The sequence below is a fragment of the Uranotaenia lowii genome, chromosome 2 (genome assembly GCF_029784155.1).
Source record: "Uranotaenia lowii strain MFRU-FL chromosome 2, ASM2978415v1, whole genome shotgun sequence".
Taxonomy (NCBI): Eukaryota; Metazoa; Arthropoda; class Insecta; order Diptera; family Culicidae; genus Uranotaenia; species Uranotaenia lowii.
Window position 1 is genome coordinate 224211870 of NC_073692.1, and position 27096 is coordinate 224238965.

The 27096-nt window shown below is 37.1% G+C and overlaps 1 protein-coding gene across 3 annotated transcripts in view; it reads left to right on the forward strand.

Annotated features, from left to right (window-relative positions):
- The window catches only part of LOC129745797 (neprilysin-3), a 50747-nt gene that overhangs the window by 12463 nt on the left and 11188 nt on the right, over window positions 1-27096 (forward strand). The window contains exon 1 of one of the 3 annotated variants that reach the window (XM_055739149.1): window positions 9190-9411. The exons of 1 other annotated variant lie outside the window; for it this stretch is intronic. Coding sequence is in view for 1 of the 2 variants with exons in the window: in XM_055739148.1 (XP_055595123.1) it covers window positions 9743-9745 (3 nt within the window). In the remaining variant the exon portion in view is untranslated. Of the gene's footprint in view, window positions 1-9189; window positions 9412-9489; window positions 9746-27096 lie in introns of those variants that run through there. One more of the 3 variants, XM_055739148.1, reaches the window with a different exon arrangement.

Genomic DNA, 27096 nt, shown 5'->3' on the forward strand with positions numbered 1-27096 from the left:
AAATTAATGAAAACAACACGGAAATAAGATCACGTCGTGACCGCCTACCCATTCACAAGTGGACCGTTCGATATGATGGCATGGATAATGGTAGAATAATTAACGAATTTTTAAAAGAAGTCGAGTTCAATGCAAGATCGGAAGGTTTCTCTAAAGCAGAATTGTTTGCGTCTGCGCATCATCTTTTTACGCGTAAGGCACGTGCCTGGTTTATGGAGATTAACGGCTCCAACGAATTGGGTTCATGGGACAATCTCGTCAAAGAGCTTAAAAGCGAATTTATGCCCATTGATATGGACTACCAATACGAGAGGTTAGTCAATTCGCGCAGACAGGGGCCGCGTGAAAAATTCCAAGATTTTTACCTTGATGTCGTCCGTATTTTCCGTTGTATGTCCAAGCAGTGGGATGATCATAGAAAATTCGAAGCTTTGTTCCGCAATACCAGGGAAGATTGCAGGACTGCGATGCTAGCTGCCGGCATTGATTCAATTCCTAAAATGAGGGAGTTCGGTAAGCGATTTGATGCAATCAATTGGCAAATTTATTTCAAAAAAGAAAATCGTTTTCCGGGGAGATCGAATGCGGAAATCGAAGAAGTATACGATCAAAGAAATCGTTTTGCTAACAGTTTTGAAAATGAACATAGATATAAACGAAATACAGATCAATATACGAAAAACAGTAACAACAATTATAGACAAATTCAATATCCTAATTACCGTAACAAACCGTTAGAAAATCAAAGATCGAGTGAAACTCAAAAATTTTCACAAAGACCTAAAGCCAAAACTACAGAAAATTTTGCGGGCTGGAATCAAAACCCCAGCACAAGTGGAACTGATCCAATCCAAAGAATCGTCAAAGCTTATATCCCGGTTAAATACGGTCACTGTTTTAATTGCCACGAGCAGGGCCATGATTTCAAAGTCTGCGAAAAGCCCCGGAACATGTTCTGCTGGGCTTGTGGCTTTCCAGGTTTCGCCACATCGGAATGTCCTTACTGTGACACAAAAAACGCGAAAAAGGCTGTTCAATGAGGCAGAGCAGTCAACCAAATTCTGTAAGGCCTCAGGTTCCTAATCCAAAAGATCCAACAGACATTCTCCAGCAATTGGGTTATGCGAAAGTAACGAATCGTGCTAAAGATGACGAGATTGCTACGTTGCTCGTAAATCTTAGCAATGACTCGAGACCTTTCGCGAAAATCCAGCTGTTGGGGATTGAACTGATCGGTCTTTTGGATAGTGGAGCTGCACGAACGGTTGTGGGTGTTGGGGCGAGAAAAATAATTCAGTTATTAAATTTAAATCTTGATCCAGCTTTCGTCAATTTGAAAACAGCCTCTGGGGAAAACATTGAAACCCTAGGGTGTGCCGACGTTCCCGTAACATTTAATAACACGACAAAAATATTAAATTTAATATTCGCCCCAAACCTCAAACGGATGTGCATTTTGGGGTATGATTTTTGGCAAAAATTTGGTATCATTCCTTCGATTCAAAATCCGCCAGCAAATTTAGATGAATGTGAAACTTGTGAAATCACCGAAGTTCAAAAAACTCTTACCGAATCCCAATTACACGAATTGGAAAAGACAAAAAAGATGTTTTTTCATGCCGAGGAGGGTAAATTTGGAAAAACGAACGTCCTAGAGCACGTCATCGAATTCAAAAATGAGTTCAAAGATGCTGCTCCAATCAGACAGAATCCCTACCCGTGGAGTCCGCAAATCCAGAAAAAAATTTACGAAGCTCTGGACAAATTATTAAAAGACAATATAGTGGAACCATCCAATTCGGATTGGTCGCTGCCCATCATACCGGTCGCAAAAAAAGACACCTCCGAAGTAAGAATTTGTCTCGATGCGCGAAAGCTCAATGAGCGCACAAAAGGAGATGCCTACCCTTTGCCGCACCAGAACCGAATTCTGAGTCATCTAGGTCCAGTGAAGTACCTTTCTACCATCGACTTGTCTCAGGCTTTTTTTCAAATTCCATTACACCCCGAGTCCCGGAAATACACGGCATTTTCGATCCCTGGAAGAGGACTCTTCCAGTGGACACGTTGCGTAATGGGGTTATGTAACTCGCCAGCCACTTTGAGCAAGTGTATGGATAGAATTCTGGACCATGGTGCTCTTGAGCCGTCAATATTCGTGTATCTGGACGACATTGTGGTAGCATCCCAAACATTTGAGGAGCATATTCAGCGCCTGAAAGATTTGGCTGAACGCTTGAAGAAAGCGAATTTATGCATCAACTTGAAAAAGTCTAAGTTCTGCTGTCAACAATTGCCGTATCTTGGGTACGTCTTGTCCCAAGATGGTTTACGGCCTAATCCCGATCGCGTTCAAGCGATCGTTGGATATCAGGTTCCGAAATCGGTAAGACAGCTCAGGCGATTCCTCGGTATGACCAATTACTACCGTAGGTTTATCGAAAACTTTAGTGAGATTACGGCACCTCTCACTGACTTGTTGAGAAACAAGCCAAAGAGGGTGCAGTGGACCACGGCAGCAGATGATGCATTCAGGACAATTAAAGATCGCCTCATATCGGCGCCTGTAATGGCCAATCCTAATTTTGCACTTCAGTTTACTGTTCAAACTGACGCTAGTGATTCGGCTATTGCAGGTGTCCTCACTCAGGTGCAAAATGGAGAGGAAAGAGTTATCGCGTACCATTCCGAAAAATTAAAAGGGGCTGAGCTGAACTACCACGCGGCTGAAAAGGAAGGACTAGCTGCACTTCGCTGCATTGAAAAATTCAGAGGCTACATTGAGGGAACCAAATTTATTTTGGTTACCGATTCGTCTGCTCTGACTTTTATAATGCGTGCGAAGTGGAGGTCGTCCTCCCGTTTAAGCCGGTGGAGTATCACGCTTCAGCAATTCCAAATGGAAATTCGTCACAGAAAAGGAAAGGAAAATGTGGTCGCCGATGCTCTTTCTCGATCTATTGAGACACTAGATTCGGAACCGGAAGATGGGTGGTATAAGAAGCTGTTCTTGGAAGTTGAAAAAAACCCAGAAAATTACATCGACTTTAAAATTGATAATGGGAAACTTTATAAATTCGTAGCAGCAAAGGCAGACACACTGGACTACCGTTTCGAATGGAAACAGTGTGTCCCTGCCTCGCTGCGAACCCACATTCTTGAAGATGAACACGATAAGAGTCTACATATTGGCTACGATAAGTGTGTAGAAAAAATCAAGCGTCGATTTTATTGGCCACGCATGTGCAGCGACATACGCAAGCACGTTGCAAAATGCGTTCCGTGCAAACAAAATAAACACGCAACAACCTCCAGCGTACCTGAAATGGGGAAGCAGAGAATCGCCAGCCGGCCCTTTCAACTCATTTGCATGGATTACATCCAATCTTTACCGCGGAGCAAGCAAGGCAATAGTCATTTATTAGTTGTCATGGATATTTTTTCAAAATATTCCTTGCTTGTCCCTGTTCGGAAAATTTCGAATGTAAATCTGTGTAAAGTGTTGGAAGAGCAATGGATCAGACGTTTCTCTGCTCCCCAAATCATCATATCGGACAACGCAAGCACGTTCTTGTCCAAAGAATTTAATAACTTTGTTGCGAAATATGAGATACAACATTGGACTAACTCGCGCCACCGCAGCCAAGCTAATCCTGCTGAACGCTTAAACCGCACAATCAACTCAATGATCAGATCGTACGTTAAAACTGATCAAACTTTGTGGGATACACGTATCTCTGAAATTGAGTACGTAATCAATAACACAGTTCATGCAACCACAAAGTTCAGTCCACACTGTGTAATATTTGGCCACGAAATAGTGACCAAAGGCTCTGATCACCGTTTAGAGTCAGTTGATGATCTATCGGAAGAGCAACGGATGGAAAAATGGAGGGGAATAAGCAAAAACACAAAAAGTCTTGTGGTAGGTCAGCTCAAAAAAACCCACGACGAAACAAAAAGACGATACGACTTACGCCACAAGCGTTACTCACCCTCATTCCAACCGGGCCAGCGAGTGTTTAAACGCAACTTCCGACAGTCATCAGCTGGCCAAAAATATAACGCCAAACTTGGGCCTCAGTACCTCCCTTGCATAGTCCTCAGTAAACGGGGCACAAGCTCGTACGATCTCGCGGACCAGGACGGCAAACCGTTAGGGGTTTTCTCGGCCGCAGATCTAAAAGGATAAAGCTTAAAATTTTCGCAAATACACGGGAGCATATGAAAGAATCGGAACGAGTAATCGATTTCTGTAAAATCAGTGTAAAGAAACACGAGTCAATCGTATCTGGATCAGAAATAGCTACCCAACACACATCTCCATTCACATTTTCAAGCTCAATTATGCACTTCGTCTCAAAGCAGTCATTAATCATCTGTGATCATAAAGGGTGGCACAGTGGGTGCACTCATGTCTACCATACATGTTCATGTTCATTGTCATGGTCATTTTCGTTGTAAATCCATCTGAAAAAAGAAAAAAAATTTGTTAGTTTGGTAAAATTTATTGTGTGTCTCAAACATTTTGATCGGTAGTGTAAAATGAAAGCAAGTATGAACTTAAGTGATGCAATTGCGTAGACACTTATTCTTCCGAACTGCACCCAATCGTTTGTCTTAAGCAGTCGTAAGAAAAGTCCAACGATCTCACGCACACTGATGTTCTAACGAGCTTTCGGAATTAATGTAATACCATGCTGCTTTACTTACCCATGATGCAGCAAAGTTTTATTAGGCAATTTTCAAGGAAGTGCCAGGAATTATCGATAACCTTTAATGTTTAAGGGGAGCTTAAGGCCACTGCCCACCAAAAACAATAAAATTAGGGATATTCCCATCGAGCTCGCCTAGAAATATTGCCTAATAAAACTTTACCTTCCATCCGCATGCTATCCAGTTTTCGTTGTTTACGTTTGCCATCAGTTTGACAGATCAATAAGATCCATGTGATCACATATACAGTTGAAAATGGTAAATTTAGTAGAAAATCGCAACTCCGACAGATCGCATGAAATGTTTCATTGATCATGATCAAGCATAGCATGACTGTGATATTTTTGTTTGTAGATGCTCCTAATAAATATAATTGATTGTTTTAATTTAATTTTAGCTCATAATTTTTAATTTGTTTCACGTTATTTATTTATTAATTTTAATTCGTACTATTGTAAAACTTGTTGGAATTTGTAAAAACACTTGAAATTTATATTGGAATTTATAAAATATTTTTAAGCAATCTAAATAGAATCGGGTAGTATTGTGTGAGGTTATCAAGTCCATGTGGCTTTGATATTTTGATCGCTGGAGACCGGAGTCGAAAGACGCTGATGGTCAGTACAGGACCAAGTGTCCCGAAACTGAGAGGAGTCGGGAAACCGATGATGATAACTTATGACCCCGATACTCAAACCACAATACTCGAAGATTTTATGCGTTTTCCTCTAGTAAAATGTTTTTCGGAATCTATTACGTTCGGTGTGAAATATTTCTCCAGCAACCGTAAAGTTCTGTCAATTCAACCGTGCGATTATTAGTTAGTGGAAACAGGTTCAGAGCTATGTGTTCTCGGTGTGTTCGCTCTAGACTAGTGATGATTTAAAAGGAAAATATTTACTTTGTAAATATTTTTCCCCGAGCAGTGGGAGAGTGTAAGCGTTGCTAGTCAGTCGAAGGAGGCCGCGGTGATCTTGTTGTAGTAAAATTAAATAAATGTTGCAGTGTTGTTTGTGGGGGTTAAGGGGTTCTCCTTGGTGAAGCAGTTCACCAAGCCACGCTAACCAGGCGAACGACCGGGCGAAAGATGGTCGTTCAACAACTCACCACCAGAGCGCAGTGCAGAGATGTGAGCCGTTGTCTTCAAGCGAAGAGGCGAAGCGTGCGATAAGGCGAGGCGAAAACGAGCGCGGGACGGGGGCAATGAACGGCAATGGAGTCAGAGCAGATTGTAAAAAAATGACCATTTTACTCTGCCATTAGTTCGCGAACGCATCACAGCGATCCCAAAATTAACGATCGTTTGCCAAAGTTTGGTGCTTTGTTCCATCCATATAAAAACGGAACATGAATCATCGCCATTGAAGGATTCCACAGAAAGGAAAATCCAGTCTTAAGCTGGAATAGATTGGAACTCCAGGTAACCCCACGCCATTTTGCCCCTGCCCAAAAATACCCTTTTAATCTGATCCTGAACCTTACCAGGACCCCGCTGTTTCGGATTGATTTTTAATCAACCGAGCCCTGAGAGCGCCACAGCGCTCTACCACCTCAACCGACCGCCGTCGGTGTTACTCAATTCCGTACCTGGTTCAGCACCCAAGGTGGGGCCAGGTACGACGTCGCCACGCGCTCCGTTAATCGTCGAAGGACCTCGTGCGCCACCGATAACATCGACCGACCGCCGCCGGTGCTACTTACCATCGTACCTGATTCAGCACCTAAGGTGGAGTCAGGTACTCAGCATCCACGCCGCTTGCTTGCCGTCCAAGGACCATCAGTGCCCGGTTCAGCACCCAAGGTGGGACCGGGTACAACAACACGACCAGCTAAAGCCAGCCAGCTTCCAAGCCGACCTCACCGAACCCGAGCCCGAGCAAGGAAAACCAGTGCGCAAAATAAAGGTTAGCTAGGTTAAGAAAGTGGTGGGTGAACAAAACTGCAGATCATTAAACGGTACCGAATTTTATCCGAGGAGTTTTCTTTAGCTCTCCCGAATTTCCCTGCAACTTAGTTAGTGTAAACTTTCCGACCCTGGGATTAAAAGGGGTTCACCGCAAATCTACCGATTGGCTAATAGCCAGTCTTACAGCTTGTAGTCGGCTTTGACGTAGCTTTCGTCGTCCATTACCACGCAGTCAAACTTCGTCAGCATCGTCGTGTACAGCCTCCGGGATCGCGCTTTGGCCGTCGTATTTTGTTTATCATCGCGATTTGGAGTCACTACCTTCTTGTAAGTCGATAGTCCGGCTCGTTTTTTGGCTCGATGCACGGTTGTAGACGATACACCCAGCTTATTTGCGGTATCTCGGAGAGAGAGATGTTAGGGTATCGCTTGAAACTACCAGCAACTCTCTTTGTCGTCTCAGCGGTCTTCCTGTTTTCGATTTCCCCCAGATCCAGACTTCCTGGCTGTCGACAAATGTTCCCCAAACACTTTAATTAATGTAAAGGTTGATTTGGCAACTTTTAGCGATTTTGCCAGCTTTGCGTGCGAGTAGCTCGGATTTTCGCGATGCGCGAGAAAAATTTTGATACGCTGCTCTTCTTCCTTGGACGGCATTTTGACAACTGAAGAGTGAATTTCAAAACCAAAATAGGAGCAACATTCTTCACACGCACATACCTTCAAAATGAGGGGTGTTCAGGTTTTTTAAATGCATAATTGGAAGAAATACGTCTAGTTGGTATTGAGCAAATTTTGACCGTATCACCCTTTAAATTCATTGCTAGGTCAAGTGTATGTATAGTTTAAGTTTCCCATTACCGTAATGGAATCATCTGCGTATTTAGTACGTTGATAGGATAAAAGTACCGTAAAACGAGGTAACATTGATCACCGGGGTAGCTTTGATCAACATGAAATTGTGCCAAATAATCATCAATAACTAAGTCTATAGTTCGAATTTTTGAAAACTGTTTTCTACGTTTGAAAGCCTATTAATTGAGTATCAAATAGGCAAAATTTGGTTTGTATTTGAAATTTGTTTTCTGCTAGTAAAAATGTTATTTCAAAATCTTAAAATATCTATCTGTTCCAAGGCTCGCAAACAAACAGCTCTCCTGATGATACCAAAAAGCATTTAGAAGCAAACGAGTTGTTGAACGTGAAAGAACAACTTTTTTTCTTTGTATTTGTGTAGTTGTAGTGCTATTTTTATAGGCATTTAGTGATAAACTTTTTATATTTAAAAATAAAGGACGTTTTCCAAGAGTAAGCCAGTATTGGAAAAATGGCTATGAACCCTATCAAATGGTTAACTTTGAAGAAAAAATGAAAATGGTAATAGTGGGTGAGCCTAGAAGAACGTGTGAAGGTAAAATTTCATTAGTATTTTGAAGCTAAAACTATTTAGCGATTGTTATAACTTTTGCCCCTAAATGTATGCAGCATCAGTGTTTTTTTTCGATTATAAATGTTTTCAAAAGAAAACGTTAAAAACTAGGTCAAATTGATGAACAAGCATATAAAATTTTATTATTATGGTTTTTTGTATTCTTTATGATCAAGAAAACTCGATAAAACCGTCAAAATAGAGACTGATCAATGTCACCCCAAAGCATCAAATTCTGGACAGAGATTAAATCGATTTTTAAATCAAATTTAAAGAAGTCTAATAAATTTCTGCAACCATGTTTTACGTTCATAGGAGCCCAGTACTGGTTTTAAAAATATTAAACATGCCACATTCCCCTTAACAGAAAAAATAATCGAAAAATATTGAAAAAAGTGATCAATCTTACCCCGGATTACGGTACCGACATATATTCGCATATAAAACGAGTTTCCTACTTGCTTCCGCAAGTGCTTCCATTGCTAGGGACAGTCTGTGTCTGTTTTTTTTTATCTTGTGGTGAAATTTAAACCACAGAAAGGGGAAATGTTTGTTTATATATTCAGAATGGGGGTTGAATACAGGAGATAAGATAGCGATATAGGTTTTTTTTTTGTCAGCAGATTGCGCATCTCGGACTTCAGACGATACCGCACTCTAACAATTTGTGGTTTGCAATTATTAAAGATGCTCGTTGACTTTGAATACTGTTAAAGAAAACTACAACCTTACAAGTAATCTAACACGTTGTAATGTCCTCTTATCTATATTTATTTAAAAAATACAATTGAAGATGGGATTCACTTTCGATAGTTTAATAAGATAATACGCAATACATCCGTACACGTTTTATGCTGTGCGTTATTTTTATGCATCGTTAAGATACATTCTTGTATTATGTTCTTTAAAATCTGGGTGGAAACCAAAGTGTAGGAGATGCTGGATGTAACAGATTGAGGTGACAATAACTGAAAGCATGGAGTTTCTGATATTTTAAAGAATTCCATGTTACTTGCGTCAATACTAATCCGAAATATGTGACCCATCTTTTGTGAAGTAACGACTCAAGTATCAATGATTTCCCGCTTCTCCTTTATTTAGCGAGAGCGTAGTCACAAATTGATACGCTTAGTCGGCATAGAATAGTAGTTTGTCTAAGACCGCCGGGTGTGGTTGTTTCGCTGCCAATTTCTCTACGATCTTGAATCGCGCGAATCTCGTCTAACCGCTAACAATTTCTAGTCTTCTCGATTAATAGCACACATCTCGAGTGGCGCGGCGAGATGATCCCATATTGCTGACACATTTGTATACATTTCATAGATCGTGATTTCCCTTCTCGATTATTCGAACCGGCACGGTAAGATAAATACTCGCACATGCAGTGAATATCAACAGCATGGTTTGGATTAATTTGACTGACGATGGACGCGTTTTGATGTGTTCATTTGTTTGGGAAAGACGCGCAATATGAATGCAATAATTGTGCATCGCTGTTAGTGTAGTGGATATGCATTCAAAGCAACCAATAATGTCTGTCTGTCAACCTTTTGAACTTGAACTAAGTAACTGAAGTGCATCAGGGCCGGGAGAACTTTCATTGACGTCACATTGATTTGCGACCAGTTGTGATTTAGTGCTGTGCTCGGGCGTGGAATTGATTGGCGTCCGCTGCTTTTGGTTGAACAAGAATGGTTTGTTGAGCATCTAGAATTTCTTCAGGATTGTTGCTGCAGCGTTTGCTGAATATGAACATACAACGCAATACGATTGTCATTTTATCAAATTGCATGAGATGCTTTCATCATTATTGAACAAGCAAATTACTTTTCATTATACCTTTCTAATGAAGTGTTGTTAGTAGGCATTGAATCATCCAAGCGTTTTCGATTATTAGCAGAGGCAGTCTAGTTCTCCACGAGTTTTGCCCTAACGGCTGTCATTCAAGGTTGTAGAAATCACAGAAAAATCTATAACTTCACAGAATTTGTTATTTAATTTATCGGCTTTATCGGTGAAAGTGATGTTATTTTCAGTAGGGACATCTTAAGATAATGTATTATGTTCATTTTTTCTATTTTTGTTGAAATTTTACACTATTTCTTTCCATCATAATTCTGTTATTCGATTTGTTGTTTAAGTGGTGGCTGGCGGAGAGGGAGAAAAAATATTGTATGGTGGCAATGGCAGTTACATTTCAAGTGAGGAACTACAAATTTTCCGAGCCTCCAGTGAGAATAATCTCTGTTGAGGAGGCTCTGTTAAGGAGATCCACATTATGCTGTGTATAGCACTAAGCTCTTTCCTCAAACGGTCTATATTGACATCCCATTTGATTAGCTCGTCGAAGGTCAGCCCAAGATACTTAAAACTTTAGACTTTCTCAATCACTGTTTGACCAATTTGAAGTTGATTGGGACAGTCGAGATGCCGGTTAGTTGATTTGAAACTTACATATTTGGTCTTTTCAAGGTTTAACGACAAAAGGTTTGCATCGAAGTAACTTTGAAGTGTATCCAGCTCATTCTACATTTGGGATATTATTACGCTTACGTCAGAGTGTTTATATGACATCGAGGTATCATCGGCAAATGGTCTGGGTTTGCTATGTAAACGAAGTTTGTTCAAGTCGTTTACATACGAGATGAACAGAAGGGGACTCAAATTACTACCTTGAGGAACTCCAAAAGGTAGGTGTCCTAAATCGCTTGTCGTTTGGTTAATTCGTGCAAACTGTTTCCTATCTGCAAGATAGCTGGCAAATAGGGAATTCGCTGTACCCCTGATTCCAAGCGCTTCCTTTTTTTAAGCAGTATTGTGTGATCGATCGTGTCGAAGGCCTTTTTTAAATCAAGGAAGAAAACTCCCATGAATAAGCGGTTGTCAAGGGCGCTGTGAATATCGTCAACTAATTCGGTAGCAGCTGTTACAGCTGAGTGCTGAGTACTTGAACCTTCTCGGAAGCCGTATTGGTAGTTGTATAGTAGATTATACTGCCTAAGGAACTGCGAGACCCTAGCTGCTAAGAGTTGCTCTAAGATTTTACTAAAGACCGATAAGATCGATATAGGGCAGTAGTTACTACAGATCGATTTCTTTCCTGCTTTGTAGATTGGAACGACGCGTGCGATTTTAAGGAATTCTGGGAATTCTCCTGTTCGAACAGCGTCGTTGAAAACGTCTCTTATCAACGGTGCTAAAACGTTATGATGAACTTTTACGAACTGCTCAGAAATTCCGTCTGGGCCTGGACTTTTCGAGGAATCGAGTGTGTTCATTAAAATAATGACTTCTTGCTCGGTTGCTGATCGTATGTATATCACTGGCTGTTAGAGTTTGATTTCCGTGAATATTTCTCGGGATTGTGGCAGCTAGTTGAGTTCCAACGTTACAGAAATAATCGTTGAAAGCATTTGCTACAAGCTTTTCTTCTGATGTGAGGACTCCATCCAGTTCTAGTTTTATTGTTTCGGTTTGAGGCTGATTTCTTCCAACCAGTTTGTTTAAATTCTTCCACATCGGTTTCTGATTTGATTTGTTGAAAAGTTTGTGATAATAGCTTTTTTTAACTTCCGCTTTGGCACGTTGAAATTACAGGGTGTTTTTTTTACATCGGGCTAGAGTGCGATCTTTGATTTTCATCAGCTTCCATACATTTAGTGAAACCACGGGCAGTATTCCCTTACCTTCACTTCAAAATCTGATCAGCTATTGAGTTCGAACATACAACATGATCAAGTATGTTGCTACCAGCTGGGCGAGTCATATGCATATTGGTCACTCTACATGCGTAACATCTCAGGAGATCTGTATATCGTTGGACAATAGGGCAGGTTTCGTGATTGATTGGGATGTTGATGTCGCCAAGCATTAATAATCGAGAGGCAGGCTTAAGCGATGAAAGTACGAAGTCAAGTTTATCGAAAAACAACTGTGAAGAGAGGGCGGTCGATAAATGGCACAGATATCAATAGGCGAACATTCCGGCTCAAGGCGCAGGTGGATAAAATGGAAACCTTCAATGTGTGTGTTTAATTTCCGAGATTACAAGTGGTTCTTTAACAAGAAGAGCTAGGCCACCGCTTCTAGATTCAGGGCGACACGAAACGAAGCAACGATAACCTTTTATACAGGCAAAGTGTTTCCTTTCCTCTTTCAGCCATCAACAGATATCAGATATCAACAGATGCTGGGAATTTTTCGAGGAATATTTTAATGAAGTCTAATTTATTCGGATCATTCAGGCCTCTGATGTTCAGTTGAAAGGCCCTTAAGAAGTGCTGATTATATTTGTTCCGGTTGTTTTTATGAAAAGAATCAAATTTATCGTACAATATATTTTGATTTTGATTGTCCATTTTCTTAAAATCTACGTATCAACATAAACGACTTAAATCATAATCATTACATTTTTCAGCTCCAGTATTAACACGTTTTGGCGATGACATTTTCGGCATGGGGGTATTCTACGTTTCCATATCAAAAGAATGATTTAAAGCACGTTTTTTCGAAGACTTTACTAGGTTGTGGATGTCGTTTCCGTTCCCAATCTGCACGCAGATTGGACTTGATCCCGCAAACTCCACTTCAGTGCAACGGTGCGTTAGCCAATTACACCACGGTGAACGTGATGGAATCGCCCGACACGAGCATACAAGTCGAGCTTCATCGGTCGATTGCTGGACCTTCCATCGATGCACTCCATTTATGTCTCGCATGTGTTCTTACTAGGATTGGTCGATCTTGGATCGATCCTTGGAAGATTGATCTTTTCAGTTCCGATTTTCGATTTTTTGGATCGATTCTTCGGCCAGGAAAAAATCGATTAGATCGGTTGATTTTCGATTCGATCTTTCGATCTTTTTTTCTCATTTAGGGAAAATAAAGGCATAATGACCACATTAAGGAGCATGCTTGTTTAACCATAGAAAACAGCTATAATATGTGAGTTTCATTATTGTCTCGTGTTTAGATACTCAAAAAGTTAACTTCCTAACTGGGTGAAACTTGAAAAAATAGATATAAACGTTTGTTCTTTCTGAATATATTTCGGATGGGAAATTGACAAGACACCTTCTCTTGTCGATGACTAAAACTTAAGAGAATATTTTATTTTCTTTGCATAACGATTACAATTTTTACCGCGCAAATCTTAGCGAATAAACAATATGCTTTGATTCCTGGCAACATTATAGCGATAGTCCAAACAAATCAATCAGCTAGTATACATCCAGGCGTTTTCACTAACATCTCAGGGTGACTAATAGTGTTGAGATTCAACAACGTTTAAAAATGCATTTGAAATTATTGTGTCGAAATCTGAAAATCAGTCACTGTAGGGACAGTATAAGGACCAGCAATCGGGGCACGATGAGCGTTTTCTACCGTAGAATCTAGTCAGTTTACGTCTGACGATTTACTAATTGGTAAGGTATCGGAGAGATAATCAGAAAACTCTAGTTCGATTCCTAGTCGAGCCGATTTTTTTTTCATTTGGGATTCATGATCAGTTGAAAAATAATTTATGAAATTTCAAATTAATTTCACTATAGTTTGGCAAATTCTTTACAAACCTTGTGAATTGGGTGCAGAAAGGTGTTTGTGATTGATTAAGATTTAAAAAAATGCTAGAATTCGCTAATCTTAAGAAATGACGGCTATTATTCAAAAGCTACTTTTTTCATTAAAAAAATTGATTTTAAACTTTGTTCTGCTTATTTTGTTCGATATCTCTTATATATATTAAAAAATCTGAATAAAAAATACCTTGAAATTATTTTTTTTGTAACTCGTAAATATTTCTTGTCAGTACATCTATATATATAAAAATGAATGTTTGTCTGTCTGTCTGTTCCCTATAGACTCGGAAACTACTGAACCGATCATCGTCAAAATTGGCATCTGAGGGTTTTTGGGACCGGAGATGGTTTCTATAATAGTTAAAACCCCATCCGACTTAAGGGAGAGGGGGCTCCCATACTAAATTTGTAGTTTTTCGAAACAAATTAAAGTCATGACATCCATTTTCTGGAGATTTTTTTTCCTTTGGGCGGTTTGTTTTTCGTCTCTATGGTCGAGGCGTCGCGAACATACGTCGCAAGAGGATAGTAACCATGGCATAGCATACTGATCGGTGGGAATATTTTGGCGCGTATTTTTGAACCAAGCATATTTTCAATGCAAGGGATGGCGATATGAAGCCTTGATGTGATTTTTTTTTCTACCTGATTCCTTGCTCATTTGTACAGCACGTGGTTATGAATGACGCCTAGATGTGACCCAGATTAACACTCTGCCGATCAAATAAAACATATACATTTTTTTGTCAAAATCTTAAATTGAAAAGTCATGGCATCCATTTTTAGAGATTTTCTTTTCTTTGAGGGGTTTGTTTTTCGTCTCTTTGGTCGAGCAAACGTCGTCGCAAGTGGATAGTAACCAAAACATACTGTTCATATTGATCGCTGGAAAAATTTAACAATCAGGCGCCTGTTTTTCAACCAAGTACATTCTTATATTTCTTATGCACGTGGGGGCGATATGCAACCTAGATGTGTTTTTTCTTGCTTAATTGTACACAGCACGTGGAAATAAATGACGCCTAGATGTGACACGGATTGGTATTTTATCAATCGAATCAAACCCAATTGAAAGATTTGCAAGAATACTTCCATATTTAGTCCGTGTTAATGTAGGTAGCATTTGTTGTCTAAAAAACATAAATTTAGTTCTGATGCTAATGAAATAATGGTATGACAATTTGCGGACAATTGAAAATAAAAAATACAGAAAGAAAAGAATTTACATACAATTTTCCAACCCTTATCGCCTACAAGGTTATTTTTGAATCATATTGATAACAGAAATATGAATAAGATGTTTTCTACAGAGGTAGATCGGAACCATTTTGTTGAACATGTAAAAATGTCTGAAGTTTTATCAAGTGCCATTTAAATTTAAAGAAGATAAAAATATCCGATCCGACACATGAACTGATCAAGAGCTTTTTCTTTAAATTAGATAAGACAGGACTGACGTGTGCATAAGTGAAAGGTATCAGTGTTCAGTGTAAAAAATAATGTTTTCTTCTAGAAATTGTTACTTCTGCCCAAATACACAACTGAAACGAATTTAGAAATGAAAATTGGAGCTTTTTATTTTAAATAATTCTGAAAAAACATCGTATTTTTTGCTTACATACCAATTCAAGTACGTACTTAACATGAAAAATGTTTTTGTGTTTCATGGCTGCATAAAGAGACTTTTGATCCGCTTCTTATTTGGACAGTGAGACTTTAGACCAAGGGTAAACGTCAAACTTTTAAGAAATTCACCTAAAAAATGATTCAATATGTTGGAAAGACCAGAAGGGATATTCCGAATGTTGAAACTGAAGCCAATATTTAAAATTCTTAAATGTCATTCGTTAAAAGTGGAGTAACAAACATAAATTTATACTGCTGGAATACTGCAAATATATCAATGACACTTGATAAAACAGAAACAAACAGAAATACGCATTAAATCCATTTTAAAGCCATTACTCTGACGCATCTGAAAATAAGTTTTGCATTTACACTTGCCCCAAAATACGAGACAAATGTAAACTTAGAAATTTGTTTTTGCCAACATTTTTGAATATTTGACTTTTTTTCTGAGCAGGGAAAAGCCCGCGGGAGTTGAACTGCTTTCAAGTTCATACTCCCGTAGGCATAAAACCTCTTCTTCATACTTTATTTTTTTTTTTACATATTTTTTTTCATGCACTGGGTTCACAAAGGTATTTAATTAATATGTGCACTCATTCACAATATTTAAAAGTTCATCAGTTCTTTTTCTTTCAATTAGAAATTTATGTAAACTCGAGCCGGGTAAATCAGCCAACCTTCTTCAAGCAGCGGGGGACAAAATTGGAAAAGATGGGGGAGCTCCCATTTGAGTTTAATATAAAAAGCTTTTCAAAGAAGGGACCATATTTCATAAGAGGGTTTTTTGCGTACGGATATTTGGCATAACTCAAAACAGATGTGACAAATGTTTTTATGGAAGTTCGTAACTTCCCGCTTTGGGAAAAAGGTGGAAAATCCATAAATTTTCACATTATTTAAGTCATTAGATTAGCTTTAAAAACAGAGTACAAATTTCAGACTATGATAACAAAATTAGAGATCAAGTTTCAGTAAATAATATATACCATCTTTGAATTGCAATTTGGAACTCCAGCTGCAGCTCTCATTTCAAAGTTGTTGATTCTGAACTGTGATGAGGTTTGATTTAAAAAATCCTTACAAAAATCTTAATTTGAATAAATTTTTACAAATAATATTTATTTTTGGAAGGTGTAGTAAAGCACACCGTGTCAGCTAGTTACTTATAAATATCAAAGCGTTTCCGAAATATTTGGATTTTGATTAATGTTGTTTTAAAACACTAACTACGGTTTACCTTTCATAAACTATACAAATTTGAAATTTTGTTTCTCTTTTGAATATTTTTAATAAAAAGCAGGTCACTCTTGTTACAAATGTAAAAGATCGATTAATCGGAGATCGATCTTCAAGCTCCGATTTTTTAGAGGGATCGATCCCAGAACCGTTCATCTGAATCGATCTTGGAGATCGATCTTTTCCCGAAGATCGAACAATCCTAGTTCTTACCTCCTATTGATCTCTCTTGTTTCTCTAACACACTCACGAAGCAAATCGAACCGATCTGATAATGATAACTGGTTTATCACTTGTGTAACACTTAGCGATAAATATGAGAACGTAATGACTTCTCATCCCTTTCCAATGCCGATCAGATAACAATGGGCATCAGATTGCTTGATGTGCGCCCCGTGCAATTGTTGGTATTTTTGTTGGTGCGTCTACCGGTCGAGTCGGCCCGGCACCTTGTGCATCAAGCAATTGTTGGTGTCCTCCTGCGGTGCCCGCAAATTGTTGTTGCTTATCCTTAACGTTACAAGAGACGATAAATTTAAATCGGAAAGCACAACTTTTCGAGAGCAAAATTGAAGTTGATAAGCGCTAGGTCCCAGTAAGCGCGTCCCAGTCCTCTCAAAAATCGACAGAGCATGCAAAAAATTGAGAGTTGAGTCACCGAACTTAGAATAGCACGGTTAATTTCGGCGACACTCCAAGAACGCAAATATTCTGATTCGGTTTGTCCTGCCGAGATACCTAGAGGTAACGAATGCGAATGTTTACATGCGAAATCAGTATGAACACGCTCTTTTTTTTTAACTCAAAATTAAGTACGACCGAGGTTAGTTAAGTTAAGTTAAGTACCATTTTTCCTCCTTGCGATGCACAGTGGGGCAGGACCTATGAAAGCTTGGCCAAAGCCCCTTTTTGTAAATTTCAAAAATTCATCATAAATTTATGCTTTTCAGAAACTGGACATTACACCATCACAAATCTGTCAAACAAATCTTTAAATTCGTTGTTTTATACAATTTTTTACGTTGGTAAAGTTGGGGTTTGATTCAGTTGCATTTTATCGCAAAAACAAAAAAATTATTTCGATACTCCACTAAAATTTTATTTCTTGAAGAAATTAAAAAAAAAATTAGAATGGATGTGTTCAGAATAATATGAAATTTATTTATTTTGGGTTGGAGAATTGAAAAAAAATCGTTATTTTTTAACGAGCATAAAAAATTATGAATTTTCATCATATTCGGACATCTAGAAAACGTGTTACCCCACTCTCATTCCTGCTCAAACATTTAAATGGAAGTCTCAGCTATCCAACAAAACAAAAACTAGTTGCCACTTTTTGCCTATTCAAAAGTTATTCACGTTTTAGCGAAACATGTTTTTGAAAAATTTTCGTACTTTTGAGATTGATTTTGATAATGGGTTTTGCTAGAAAAACTTGAACTCAATCGAATTTGAAATTCAGCTCATTTACTTTTTTTTATCAATACTTATTTTCCTCTTAGTCATTTTGATAATACTATTTCGGTTTTTAAAAGTTTTATTTTATCTACAGACAAGCAGATAAGATTCTTTGGAATAAAACTTTCTATAACCTCCTCAAATCCTGCTCTGACCTCGTGCACGTGATTTTTATTGGTTTGAAGAAAGTTTGGCTGATTTTTTCTGAAGTTTTTTTCCCGAGGTTTGGTTCAAAATGTCTCCAAGACGAGACTTAATGCCCAACTTTAGTTCGGTTTGATTGGTGAATTCTCGAGTTATACATACAATTTATATTTAATTTGTATGGAAGCATTCGTTTCATAGATGGAATGAGTTTTAAGCCATCATATTAAAAAGATTTATCGTCAGTCTGCTTTGTGCTGCTGTCGCGTTCGGTCACTTTATTGTGCTCTCCGCTTTCGTGTTTTGTCTGTTTCATGTCGAGTGGTGTGCCAGCATATTCACGAGAATGTGTTGGAAGATGGAAAGGTTGAAATGTTTTGGAAGAAATATTTTCAGTTTTGTTATTAACAGCTATCAAAAAGAAGCGGGATTTTGAACCGTATCATTGATTTAATCGCGTGCGTGCGAGTGCGTAAAGTAAAATCTTTGCATCCGGTAACATGGGGAACGACACAAAGAAGAGCTTGCCTTTTGTGATGAATTTTGGGTTTTGGTGAAGAATCGCGTTATGGCGTTGATGTCTTTCCAATAATTAATAAGTTGGTGTAATTGATGTGCGCTCAGTTATCTTGAGAAAATGAATTTGGCATGCAACCATGTTTGGGAGAAGTTCTTTCAAGCGAGGAAAAGAATTAAAGCCGGTTATTTTGATAGTGTAAGTGTGGTGTGGACTCGGATGATGCTCGGCGTTGCGTCGTCTGTTTATGCATGTTGGATCACGTTCTTTCCTAAATGGACGGCAGAGTAGGACGACATGCGAGAGTGAGAGCGTGTTCTGGGTGAGGCATTTCCAATTTTTCTTTCTTTCTTTCTCTTCATCTTTCACCCTTTAATACCGTACAGAAATAGATTTCTACAGTGTATGTCCCTACAATGCATTCCTTTCTTGCTGCTAGTAGTGTTAGTTGAATATGTGCTGTGGTAAAAGAGCACAAAGTTAGAACGGTTGAACTATGAATAATTTTGTTATTTTCATTTGAAATTATAATTTAAAACTAAATGATGATAAACAATTTTCTTAGAATTTTCTCAGAATCACGTACTAATTTTTTTTTTGTTTTTTTTTTTTGTTTTTGTCCTTGTTTATATGAACTGTCCATTTTCACCTAATTCTACAATATTCATTTTCTTCATTTAATTTCCACCTAGCTTGCCCTGTCACGTAGCTTGAAAACTCATTGGAATTTAATTAAATAGGCCATAACTTGCTGACATGCTTCGAGAATTCTGATTTTTTTTTCGGCGTCGATATTGTGTTCAACAAATCCATAATAAAATTTAATTTGTGAGTTAAATTATTATTTGACATCATCACAATCAACGACGATAATTAATTTATATATTCTTTCACAGTGACTAGATCGTAGCTGAAGTGCGACATTGTTAGATGAAAAAAGAGGTCTTTTTTAATTTCAAACACATTTCTTCGCATTAAATTTCTCAAGCAACTTTAATATCAGCTTAAGTTTAAAAATTTCACTGAATATAGATTTCCCTACTTAATTAAGTGAAGTTTCATTAAGTGCTACCTTAACATTTTTATTTACAATTTTCCTAGCTTCAAGTTGGAATGCAATAAATGATCCAGAGTTTGAATTTAAGAATAGAATAAGTTTTCATATTTTATTTCAGATTCAAAATAGGACACTTAAAAGCTGAATTATTAAACAGCACATGAAAATGGGTTTTCCTTTTTTATTTTACTTTTCTTCACATTTTATGCCTTTTTTATAATAAATTTATAGTAAATTAAAAAAAAATTACAGTATTTTTCTGATAAGTATTTACGTAATTTAATTAACATCAATCTTGTTCAGCCTGATTATAACCAATATAATACCAGGCGATGGAAACATCATTTTTATCAGGAATTCTAATTCTATTTTATTTTGTTCAATTATATCCTTAAAACTTACAGGCATATCAGTTGACAACACAGCAAATGAAGCCGTACAGGAGAGTAGTGACAATCCTATTACTTATGCTGGAAACCAATACGTACATACAATTTTAAACTTCCTATATCAAACATTCGCATGCTTACTTGTATAATCTAGAAATTATTTACAAAAATTACTTTTTTGCAGGATATTTGACAAACATATTTAAATATAACATAAACATAAACTTTATTATAGTTCTATTACAACTTATTTTCATTATATTTTATTATATTTCATTGAATATTTATAACTTTATTCAAACAAAAGTATACTCATTTAATATATTTTATATTTCATCTTATTAGAGATTGGTTGGAAGCATCAGTTTAACATTGTCAAATTTATTGTGGAATAGTTGTTCGTAATATTAAGGTTTTTTCTAATGTAAACTCACATATTGTATTAATCATTTTAATCAGGTTTTCCAGAATTCATCGTCGAAAAGTCATGATAAATCATATTTCAGGAATTTCACCTTAATCAAATAATGTAAAAGGAATTTACTTAGTGACATATTAAACACTTCAGCGGCTGAAGGAACATATAATATATCAAACATGTAGTCAATGTTTTCTTAGAATTGTATTACATTTCTTTACAGCGTTTTATATTCTATTATAATCTGTTATATTATACTGTTTTTTTTTCGAATCATTAATTAAAAATAAAAAAGATTTTTGAGTTATGTTGGAAATAATTTTAATTTATTTTTTTGTTTAATTCTATTAACCAACACATTTTAGTTTGGTTGACTTCCATAAATGTTTTTTTAGGTATTTTTCTCTATCAATTGTTAGGTATAAAATATTGTATATTTTCATATTAAATCGTATTGTTTAACTTCATATGATTTTAAATTTTTTGTTATAACACGTGCGAAATTTTTGTTTTGGGGTTTCAGGTAAACAAGGAATATTAATACATTTTTTAAGTAATTTTTATATGATTTTTTATGAAAATAAATATTTTTCAACATTCCGACCTTCTTTTCAGTTATGTTGGCGTGGTCGTGTACACGTTCTTGCTTTGTTCGTGATTATTTGCAATGTATATATGTTAAATGCAACACAATTCTAAATTAATTTATCTTATAGCATCTTTTTATTTTGTGTTATATTTTATTAAATCGAATTATATTATATTACCTTATATTATATTTTGTTATATCATTTTGTATTATATTGAACTTGTTTATATATTACAAAGCCAAGGGATGGGGCATCAGGGTATCTTTCTTTTGCAAAAGGAGCGGATTACAGTATGTGCTTGTTTCCCGTTTCGAATACCGGACGTCCCTCAATTTATGTCAAGGGAATTTGGCATGGTTGTGGAAAAGATAGTATTCGATTACTTTTTGTAAAATAAGGACGCACTCTTTTTTCGGAAGCCTTGGGGGCGGGATTATAATTTACATGCTATCTTGGTTAGTCAACAATACGACAATAGCTTTTCGAGACTATTTCCATTTATAACCCTGGATACCGTCAGTGCCTCTGCTTACGATTCCATTCCCTTAAAAGTCTCATTGAGGGGTTATGATTGTGTTGCGTGGTAGCCAAGATGGACGCGTGGGTTATTTTTTGGCCATAACCGCGGCGCTGCCGCAAACCCAAGGTGGATTCATACATACATACATACATACATCATATTAAAAAGAATTGTCGTTCCTTGAAATCATCAGAGGTCAAATATGGTTCAATTGGCTTGATTTGTTCCTTATTAAGTTCCTAGCAGTTGAAAAATCTTTTGTGGTTGCTTGATAAGTTTTTAGAAATGAAATTTTGTACCATTTCTAATCTGCTTCTCCTTCTTCCAGTAAAGAGATGGGTTTAAATAACATGGATTTCTCTCTTGACAAATTTGGATCCATCTGCATTATTAATTCAAGAGTTTTGCAGATATTCAGCTAACATTTGTATGGGAGCCCCCTATTTTTGTGAGAGAAGGGATCTCAAAACGTCATTTAACTTTTTAACGGTCCTAAAAACCCTTACATGAACATTTTCACGCCGATCGGCTGAGTAGCTTCCAAGTTAATAAGGACATTAGCCAAACAAAGTTATCTACATCAAATTTCACAACATCTATATGAAAAAGAATTACTTCAAATTGAAGTTTTTGATCAGATGAACAACTTTTCAGAAGACTTCAAAGCAGTAGGATTTGATTTGAAAAAGTTATGAGGTTTTGGCCATCGATTAGTCAGGTCTGCCCCACTGTGCGATGGTTCAAAATGGAGTTCGAACTGCGAACTCAAAATTGATCCTTTTTTTCCTTCGGCGAGGGTGCAAAGCTGAGTTCGACCTTATGAACTAAAAATTGAACTCTCTTTGTTGGACTGAAAACACTTAGCGAGTTCAGTTCGAACCGAAACAGCAACAAACGAACACGTCGCAAAATTTTGTCGTTCCGGAACAATTACCGGAAGACTATGAAGGAATGCATGTTCACCGTGTCAGCGTAAAATTCTGTCCGTCATTGTCATCATACGGTGAGCGGCTTGGAATGTCCGGAAACTTTCGAATGTTGTTTACTTCCCGTAGGAAGTAACATCCGGATGTTTTCTTTGACCGGGAGTGTCAAAACTTTCAACCGCTCTGCAATTGCAATGCAATGTACCGGAACAGCAACATCCGGGTAAAACAAATTTTAATCATACTTTAATTCCCTGAAAATAAGCTACCCTCAAAAAAAAAGGATAAATTCGAGTTTGGCTGCCGAACTTAGTATTGAGTATGCATATCAGAACTTAGTTTTTCTATTGCCCAGACAAACTCAAAGTTGAGGGATGCCACTGAAGTGCTGTTTTGAACCAAAACTACTTAATTTTGAGTTTAAAAAAAAGAGCGTGAATCGTACACTCGTACGGTGCAGTCGACTTCTCAGGCAGACAAATACGCGTCTCGAAGGAAAACATACACTCAGGCAAAATCATATTATAATTTTCATAAGATACGTCTTATGAACCCCTTTTTGCGTCCAAACTAAGTTTTCATAAGAGTCTTATGAAATTCTTTCAATTTTTATACGAAGTTCTTATGAAAAATAGAAGAAACAGCATTGTGGAAAAATTATGAACTCATTCATTCCATCAGTTATTTTTCAGTCGTGAAACGAAGTAGTGGAATGATTAGTTTTATTCTTTTAAATGGTAAGTTTGAATTAAAGTTTATTTTTGTAATCGTTAAACATATTTGTAAATGTAAACTCTATGTTTTTTGTTTACTTTTCACCACATTGACCGGGAAAAAATCGATGGTCAAAATACCGTATGCGACCGAACACATTCTTTGGAACCGGGTATTGATGTGCTGCTGATGGTGACCATAATGAATGTAATTCCAAACAAATTAGCCGAACAATAAAATAAATTTTTAACATTAATTGTTTTGAATTATTCTCATCGAACGTGACATTTCCTGTTTTTATAAGACCGTCTTATGAAAAGCCACAACCTCTCATTGAAGCAGGTGTTCATCTGCAGAGTTCATTCGCGTCATAAGATAATCTTATGAATTTCATTGATGTTTCTTATGGCGCCACTTCATAGGAGAATCTTATGGCATGTATAATAGTATTTTTCTGAGTGTACAAACACGATCCGGATTGTTTTCGTGTGTTTCTCTGCAGGGCGTGTCTAAGATTATTTCGTGGCACTCACTCAAGGCACGCGTATGGTGTGTTCCTCTCTGCCGATTAGATGATGCATAATCGTAAGAGAGATCGTTACGATCCCTCTGTCGATTTGAGTTTCCTCTCTGCCGATTCATGTTTACTGGGGTATAGTGTTCTTGAGGATGAAAATCTCTCTCATGGGCAGCGTTGCCAACCTTCCAGATTTTTATGTGTCATCCAGAAATACAGACCTCATGTTGTCTGGTCCAGACGTTTCATAAATTATCCAGATTTGTCCAGAAATTTCTATAAGCTCAACGTTTTAAAAAAAAAATATTATTGAAATCCAATAGCTCATAACGGCAAGAATTTACTGTGAAGCAGAATACAGAAGTTATTTTGACAACTGAATGGGTCTAAGCTTTCGGTTGTTTAAGCTTTCGTTCGCATAGACTCAGACATTTTTCATTTTCAAGTAATGAGTATCGATCCCTAGACCAATGAGGTACACTTTTACTAAGGTGGCGCAAAGGAACGCACACTATTGCATGTCGGAGAGAAAAAAGGAAAATAAACATAAACAAGCCATGCGTCGGGACGCGGCGTTGTCAGGGAGTTTCATTTATCTTAGGCAAAATGAGTCGCGAAAATGGTCGGTAGTGACGTCACTTCTGTCATGGTAACTATGTTTAGAAAAACATTACTTCTACTTTTGCAACGTTTCTTTCTCATCACCTCTCTTTCCACCACATTGTCCCTAGACTACTACAATATAGCGATCTGGCGACCAAAAAAAAAAAAAAAAAAGTTCGTCACCTATAAACTTAGCCATCCAGACTTTTCCAGACATTTTTTTCAAAATCTTCTAGACTTTTCGGAAAAACAGTTGGCATCACTGCTCATGGGTGTTTTGATCGGCAAATTCTATCGGAGGATAACGATTTTTGGATTCCCTGCTCACCACCCATCGACTTGGGATTTCAGCCGAACGCGCTCATGGTCGATGGCTTCGGCCTTGCCGCTCCTTACGGTCAAATTGGTGAAGCAACCAGTGCTGCAGTGCTGCTCAAGGTACCGAGCAGACCGGTTACGGTCTGCGAGATATACATGGAGTGTATCCATGGAAGGTCCAGCAAACGAATTCACCGTGGTGTAATTGGCCAACGCGCCGTTGTACTGAAGCGGAGTTTTTTGATACAATTCCTGTCGGTGAGCCATTGTATCTTTTTCGAGAAATTCATGATATGAACGACCCCGATTAATGACCCCGATGGTGCAAAAATTAGCAATGCTAATTTTCGAAAAATAAAGTTTTTCCCCAGAGACACCGTGGAATAGTCAACAGACAACACGTGTCATGGCAAATGCTTGATACAATCAATTAATTTGTATGGCGCCTGGACCGGATCAATTAAATGCAATTGAGAAAAATTCAATCGACTGAAAGACAATAAGGTGTATACCGTATACCTAACATTTTATTTTATTCGACAATTGTTTGAAGATGTTGTCAGTATTCATAATAGCTTATCATCTGAGAATTAGTTTTTTTTCGAGCATTACCGTCAACTGGGGTAACATGCAACACTTTTCAACTTCAATGGCAACTTAAAAAAATGCATCGACAGATAATCATACAGCAATCAAAAGTTTAAAACTAATGGGGCAACAAATTGACAAAGTCAGAAAACCTCTTGGTTTCTTCAATTAAATTATTTTAAAATTTTCTAAAAACATGCACTCAGGCAAATTCTTATTACAATTTTCATAAGATGCCTCTTATGAACAGCTATTTAGAGTGTAAAATTGTTTTTCATAAGAGTCTTATGAAAATCTTCTAATTCTCATACGAAGTTCTTATGAAAAATAGAAGAAACGTCATTGTGAAAAAATGATGAACACATTCATTCCATCAGTCATGTATTTCGTCGTCGTCAGAAGAACTCACCATTTGAAAAAGTTACAACCTTTATTAAATACTTTGATGTATTTTTTTACATCTAAATGGTAAGTTTGAGTTGAAATTTATTTTTAGTTGAAAATATTTATAAACTCAATAGGAACATTTTATGCTTTGTTTACTTTTCAGCTTGGTTGCCGCCAAAAACTGCGAAGTCGAAGGTCCAAGGCGCAATAAAACTTTTGTTGGAACCGGGTGTTTAAAACCAGCTGATTGTCGCCATAATGTTTTTTCATACGAATTAAGCAGAAAATTAAATAAAATGAAAAATAATCTTCAATTATTTTAATTTTATGCGACATTTCTTTTCCCATAAGAATATCTTATGAAAAGCAACAACCCCTCATTGAAACCGGTGTTCATTCTTTGAGTTCATTCCATCATAAGACAATCTTATGAATTTCATTGTTTTTTCTTATGGCGCCACTTCATAAGAGAATCTTATGGCCTACATAATAGTATTTTTCTGAGTGTGCGATTTCCGGTACTCAGAAAAATGGGTAACTTGAAGCCAATTTTGTTAGTAATGAAGAATCTAATGGAAACGTATGAATATTTTAGGTGTTTGATAAATTTGTGATACCATGAAATAAAAATCCCCTCGAAAAACCAATGACAATAATTTTTGGTGTTGTTCGGACTAAATTTTTAAATAATTTCAAAAATAATTGGGGAATGGTATTATTTGTTTAGCAAATCCGTCATACTGGGTCAAGTTTTTAGGCCATCGAAAAATTATGAAATTTGTTCATCTAAAGCTCGATTTAAATGTCTATGAGTATCAAAAACTTTAAAACACTTGCTTAAGATGTGAGAAACTATGTCATTATCATTTTGTTATCATTAAATGATTACTCAATGACATTATTTTAAAATAAAAATTGAATAAGTGCTGTGGTTTAGAAATATTGCATCTAACTCCGTTGTTGCATGACGCCCCGTTTGATGGTAGGGTAAAGGACCCTAAGACAACGGCTTAAGTAAGTTTTTTTTATTATTTCAATAGAATTGCCTTCCACGTTGGTTTAAAACTGATGTTTAGTAACTGAACTATATTTCTAATACTGTTTTATGAAACTATGAAGGAAATAGATCAATCCATTACGTACTTTTTAGTCAATTTATGATTTATTTTCCTCATTCAAGTTCCTTCATTGTCGTACCAGGTTCCTAATTCCGTCGTACAAGGAGACCGAAATTGTCTCAATTTATTCCACCCTCTTCAGAAATGCATTTAAAATTTTGCGGGTGCGGTTCATGCAATTGGCATTAGCTTACATCGAACGGATCAACCGCACACGATAACAGCAGAAGTTCTTTCAAGTAACCAGTCGCAATAAGCCATGAAACTAGGATAGCTTTATTGTAAACAGGTCTACCATTGCTTGGCTGATGCATCTGCAGGCAGCAAAATATTATAC